General features: G+C 50.8%; 2 protein-coding genes across 2 annotated transcripts; one reads left to right on the top strand and one right to left on the bottom strand.

Moving 5' to 3' along the window:
* Window positions 1-3,319: 3,319 nt before the first annotated feature.
* Window positions 3,320-3,959, bottom strand: ACA1_370670 (uncharacterized protein; the record flags this gene model as incomplete). The annotated part of the gene is given in 3 exon segments (XM_004340255.1): window positions 3,320-3,358; window positions 3,460-3,586; window positions 3,604-3,959. The coding sequence occupies 3 exon segments, from the start codon at window positions 3,957-3,959 to the stop codon at window positions 3,320-3,322; spliced, it is 522 nt and encodes a 173-aa protein (XP_004340303.1).
* Window positions 3,960-5,230: 1,271 nt separating this feature from the next.
* ACA1_370660 (uncharacterized protein) lies at window positions 5,231-5,838 on the top strand (the record flags this gene model as incomplete). The annotated part of the gene is made up of 2 exons (XM_004340254.1): window positions 5,231-5,333; window positions 5,402-5,838. The coding sequence occupies 2 exons, from the start codon at window positions 5,231-5,233 to the stop codon at window positions 5,836-5,838; spliced, it is 540 nt and encodes a 179-aa protein (XP_004340302.1).
* Window positions 5,839-6,393: the final 555 nt, after the last annotated feature.

Genomic DNA, 6,393 nt, shown 5'->3' with positions numbered 1-6,393 from the left:
TTCTGCGTGCCCGCTGTTCAGGAAAGGACCGAAAAAAACGTGCATAGTCATCACATGCACATACACAATAAAGTAAGTGTACCAAAACATGTACATGATAGAAATTGTTCTCAAGATGCTCCCAATTTTGTCTTGCTATTCTTAAATTAAAACCATTTTTGTGTCAAACTATTTTTATGAGGTTAAACTCACAAACAAAATCACTTTTCAAAATGACTGGACCTCTCATTTCAAATGACCACAAGGGTACCCTTTAGCTCAAGAACAGGCAGGGATGCCAGCTCAGCTTCAGTAGAGTTCCTAACTACATTCATCCCTCTCTCTCTCTCTACCTCTTACCTATTTTGGAAGTGTGGAGCAAGTGAGTGAGTATCAGGCCTCAGTCAGGTGGGAAGGTTTCAAGAGATGTACCAGGTAGTAGTAGTAGAAAATGTTGATATCCACTACTCCAAAGGAGTGGGTATTGCTGGAGTGTGCTTCATAGAACTTGTCAATGTTCTTGAGAGCTGCATTGAGCCCAGACTGGCTGCCTACATTGGAGGACCAGAGGTCCAGTGGTAGGTAATGGCTGGCTGGTTTTGGCTGGGTTATTGCCTCAGCACTGCCAAACACTACATCTGTTGTGTGCATTTGGTAAGGGTGACATCAGCTAAGGATGATATGATGAAGTAGGGGTATCATATGATGAAGTAGGGGTACCCTGTAAGCACACAGATGCAAATTCTCGTGGTGTGCAGGCATTGGGTGGATGTAATGGGTTGTTCCAAAACTGCAGTGCCTGGGCAAGTGAATCAGCTAGGTTGTTGGTGGGCTGGTTGTCATCAAAGGAGGAGATGAAGAGTTCAAGGTGTCCTAGAGAGAACTCTGATGGCAAGGTGCTCTGCTGCTGGCTTGAGGTTGAACATGGAGGTGAACCATGGGGACACTGTTTCAACAAAACAAGAACAAAACAGGTGCCATCAATGTGGGGATAACTTCCAGTGTCCAACTTAGTAAGAGCTTTCTGGAACCCTTATTGTAGTTATCAATCCACCAAACATAGGGCAGGGGAAGCAAAGAGGAGAAGAGTGCTGCCCAGTACAAGGCAACACAGCTACACATCAATCAGGCAAACAGTAAGGAGATACTGTCCAAGATTGCCAAGGTAATCTTTGCTGTTTCAGGAAAGCCCATGGGCATCTAGTGTGAGAGTATGGTGAAACAGCACAGCCATACTCTTGTTACTTCTGTTCTTGAGTGTGACTCGCACCCAGGCAGCCCTTGTTGTGTGAAAGGGAAGGGTTATTAGTTAGCCAGAACAGAGTGCTGCCAGAGGGAAGTTGTACCAGTGCTCAGATTGTGTGTCCCAAATTCACAAGCACTGTGTCTGAGTGAGCAGTTGGCCCCACTGTAGAGCAGCAAGGGCTGGCCAGACAGTTGACTTCTTGCCAGCTAAGAAGAGCTAGGTTTCAAATAAAGCCCCGCCCATTAGACCTGCACAAAAATTAGAGGGCGAGTGTATTCTAGAATACAAAATCTCTACCAAGGTGTAGTTGAGAAACCAAGAAACAGTGCAACAGAATGACTACAGAGCCAATTATATCCATGTGTGCTGGTGCAAGTTAAGCACAGGTGTGCCCTAGCAAGGAAGTTGTTGGCTCAGTGGACTGTTGAAAGCAGGGCAGGAGCAAGTCTAGGCTCCTCACCACTTCAGCGCACAGCAGCAGAAACACAGTCCAGCTTGGACACATACACAAAAGTTGTTGGTGAGTGTTAGAAGGCTCAGGCAAAAAAGGACAACCCAAGTAACACACCAGAACAAGCAGACATGTGGCCAGAGCAGAGACCACCCAAAAACACCCACCATGTGCAGTAAAATTTGCACAGCAAAGTTGGCTCCAATTACAGTATGCCATTGTTGTAAAAAAAAAAACAGAAAACAGGCAAACAAAAAATACCTACAATTTTCCATTTTAAAATACACCATCCAAGTCAAGGAGGAAAAGCAGCAGCAGCACACCACAACCATCAACAGTGCTGTGGTACCTTGCATACACTGAATACTGTGACTATTTCAGAATACATACACATGTGCTTGTCAGGTTTGTACTTAACCCTTTCTCACCAGCATATATGTTCACCTGAACACACACTTGCAGACCTATCTTTACACCATTACTGGGCCAGTGTTTCATGCCATCTCCCCTGACTCACTTTGCTTTGTCAAACCAAGGCTAACAACAATGACACACTGCTTCAACCTGCTTGGTAAACAGTCTCCCTCTGTATCTGCAGGACTTCACCAAGTTGTCTCCAACCACAACAACGACCCCCAAGCTGCACAGGTGGCTCAACACTTTCTGGCGTTTTTTGAGTTCTACCTCCCCCTGGTACCCCCACTCTTTAACTTTGGTATGTGTGCTGTTCTAAGTACTTCTTCCCAGGTGTGAGACTATGGAGTCTGCTTATGCAACAATGACTTCGATGCTTGGTTCCAATACTACAGATGGCTCTTCCTGGTGTTCCTGGGCTTAGCTCCCAAGGGCCAGTATGCATGTAGTTGTCTGCCCCACCTACACCTGCTTCACCATTGGAAGGAGCACAACTTCTCTGTGTTTTGGCACCTGGAGGCATCCATCTACTCCTTCAATGAGGAAGTAGGTGAGATGACCTTTGCTCAGCTGGCACGGACTGTTCTGGGTGACACAGACCAGTCTTCCATGACCAAACTCAGGGAGGTGTACCAGGCTCAACCTTATGTGGGTGCTGTAACACCTGAGTGCAAAACTGACACTCACTCCTCTACTGCTGATTTCCCAATGGAGCTGCAGGTCATTCAGGAGCACCTGCAGATGTCCCTGGTACAGATCAAGCATAGCCTCTGGCAGCCTAACCAAATGGCCAGAGGTACCCATCTTTTTCACCTATTCTGAACTCTAGATACCTAAGTAAAAATAGTGCTCTTTAATCAGGCTCTTGAAGTGCAAGATACTGCTGATGACACCCCCCTGGACACCAGCCGCACCCCCAGCCTTCGTCCTCCTTCCTTCCAACCAGCCTTGGAGAAGGTCAACAATTTCCTTGAACAACTCTGTGACCACTAAGGTGCCCTTGTATTCCAGAATATAATGTGTTGCAAGTTTCTAACACCTGCACTTCTCTCCACTTCACCAGCTCCTCTGGCTCCTTGGTGGTTGCACTGTCTTGCCCCCAGTCCAGAGTCACAGTTCTGTCCTGTCACCCTCTTTGTTCCCCTTTCTTTTTTTCCTTGTCTTTCTCAACAGGGGACCTGCAGTATCCCTTTCCCCCATTATATAGCCTGTTCTTTGCTTCCTTAGTTCTACTGTATCCCCAACACCACCTTTTTCAAAGTCTTTTCCTGTGGTACAACTGGCGCACAGTCATTTGGGCGTAAGCATTTATTAGCACTTAGTTTAATGTCATTAAAAAAAGAGAGAGAAACCCTATTCCACGACACACCACCACACAGTGCGCCTGGAGTTCCTCGAAAGAGTGCTCGGTGTCCTCGTCGTAATCGGGCAGGGTGACGCTGGGCACGATGATGCGCACTGCCTTCCAGGCGCGTGGTCGTCGCATCACTAGAGGACTACGCTGAAGACGCACGTCTTGGTGATACGGATGCCGGTGGCGCGCATCTTCCCGATGGCGGCCTCGGTCACCCTGTAGGAGCGCTTCTGGAGTATCGACCAGCTGTCGTAGTCTGCGTCGCCCGTGATGGGCACGGCGATGCGACCGTGCAGGCGATCGAGCGCTGCCTCGATGCCAGTCGGCAGGATCGCCAGCGGCACCACATACACGGCTGGGTCACCATGCTGATGATGCCAACTGCGGATGACCAGAATGCACTCCTCGCCTCCGCGCTGCAGCCTCTCGATCACCTTATCCTCGTTGGCCTCGCTCTGCTCCTGCCAGTCTAGGCGCAAATGCTCGTGCGCGTTGTCCTTGCTCTTGAGCTCCATGGTCGTTGTGTTTATTGTTTCAAGGCGTTTGCGTAAAGTGAATACGCTGTCCAGGGCGCTGGAGCACCACGGCGCATGAATCGTTAGTGAATCGCGCGCAATCTCTCCAGGCACGCCAACGCGCCGCTCTTGTAGGAGCACTCTCGTGGGCTCGCTCGTGCCATCAACGACCGATGCAAAGGTCTGCCGGGCCGGATGCGGGCGTGGGCTCAAGCGCTGCGCAACGTCGGGCGCGGATCGCAGATGACATCCGGTGCCGCGTACGAGGACCACCCGCTCCTAACATCCGGCGGGCTGGTGTGCGAGCCCATCTGCCTCCTGCCCGACGACACGCGCGCCGCGAATCTGCTCGCGGACAATCCGACGCGATCAGAGGACGATCGGAGCGCCAAAATGCTACCGCCACCGGATTCACCCCCAACGCCGAGGACGCCATCAAGGAGCTGCTCGACTCGTGTGCGCTGGCGAAACGGTGTGGGATCACCATGAGCGGCCATTCTTAATGTGCGCTCTTCCTCACTTTCCTGTGCGTAAGACTTCACCGAACTACCCTGAAGAAATTGGCCAGAAAATAATTTTCGCCGTGGCAGACCGGTGGTGCAGGTTTGTTTCTAGTTGCGTTCTGCTGCACGTAATGAAGAAGTCCAGGAGAGGAGAGGCTGGTGCGACATCAGTGAGCACCGATAAGCTTGTTGAGGAAGCTCTGAACACAATTAACATGACGCGGTGGATGGAGGTAATTGGATGCCTTTGCCGTTTCAACCGCTACACCTTCAGCCCGGAGAATTTCCTGGCTGGTGAGTACATCTACAACACCCTCGCTGCTGTACCTCAACTACAAGTACCCCTCCCCCCCCAATGCCAAACAAAAGCGCCCGGTTTTTAACACGTTTATGAAGGTGGAATATCAGGAGTTTACCATGCCGGGGACAGAGCATGTTACAAGAAACGTCATCGCTACTCTGCCAGGCAACTTGCACAAAGAGCCAAGCAAAGAAAAGGCCTTCCTCATCGGCGCCCACTATGACTCGATCTCGGAGGACCCAATGACATTTGCCCCAGGCGCGGTTGACAACGCCACAGGCACGGCGGCGGTGATTGAAATGGCGCTCGTCTTCTCGAAGCTGCGTCGGCGCCATCCCGAACTGTCAGTGCACACCATGCAGTTTCTCTTGTTCTCTGGTAAGAGCGTTAGTTTGTTCTCTCCGTTATGCTTCCACTCACCGCAGTCAAAATGAAATCTATTGTTGTAACAGGCGAGGAACAGGGCTATGTTGGCAGCAAGGCGCATGCCGCCCAGCTGGCTGGGGAACGAGCACCACAAGGTCAAACTCATGGTCAACCTTGACATGATTGGCTGGAACAACCCTAAAGGTTTTTTGAGATTTCACCTCATGAGACCAAGACCGTTTGCTTGCATATTCTACAACTCTGGCGTTTAGACCTCACTGTGGCGCTCGAGACGCTGAAAGAATGCGAGCCCATCGCCGACCTCTTCGTCAAGGTTGCCGCCACGGTCTGCTCCATTCCCGTGGCCAAGTGCCTCAAGCCCTGGGGATCTGATCACATGGCCTACTTGCATAAGTCCGAACTCTTCTCACTTATAAGAAAGGATGTTGTGAACACGAAACTGACTCAACTCTACCCCACCAGGGGCATGCCAGCCATCTTGACCAATAACCGCAAGTGCGAGGACTACTGGTACTATCACTCGATGGCCGACACGGAGGACAATGTCGACCAGACCGTCGCCGAGCAGATCCTGCGCCTTGACGTGGCGGTACTTGCTCACTATGCGCTCGGCGTCGCGCCCATTTCGGAGGCGATGGTTGCTCGACTCGCCAATAAGGCCAAGCATCTGACCAGTTCCTGGGAATGACTCGTGCTGATATCTGAGCCTTGTGTTCCGGCGAGTGGCACTCGCGAGGACCAGAACCCAGCGAGCGTGAGTGTTGCTCGAGTGCGAGTGGCAGCAGTGCTGGGCTATTGCACGGGCAAATGGGCGGTCAGACCGCCTTGGGGATAGGGCCTGCCTGAAAGGGTCCCTTTGCCCAGTCAGCGATCCAAGTTGGATCGATTTATCCATTCAGTGACCATCCATCCAAATGGGCGGTTAAAATAAAAATATGTTTAGATGCTCTACATGTCGTCTTCTGGTTCTTGTTACACGTGAGCATCTAGCTTGAGCTCCTTGAGCTTGGAGAGTGGATGCAGGAGGGCACACTGTCCAGCCTGTTCTTGCTCAGCTTGAGGAACATGAGCTTCTTGTAGCGTTCTGGGCAGGTCCATCAGTTGGTTACGGTTGAGGTACAGCAGCTCCAGGAATTTTAGCTGGGTGAGTTCCGCTGGAATGGCTGTGAGTTTGTTGCCTGCAAAGATAAGGAAATAGTGTGAGATTGGTGGGCAATCCTAGCTAAAAATACGAACTTGAAGT

Source organism: Acanthamoeba castellanii, assembly GCF_000313135.1.
Source record: "Acanthamoeba castellanii str. Neff unplaced genomic scaffold scf7180000084664, whole genome shotgun sequence".
Taxonomy (NCBI): Eukaryota; Discosea; order Longamoebia; family Acanthamoebidae; genus Acanthamoeba; species Acanthamoeba castellanii.
The sequence above is the reverse complement of the archived record's forward strand: the minus strand, read 5'-3'. Positions and strand labels throughout refer to the sequence as shown.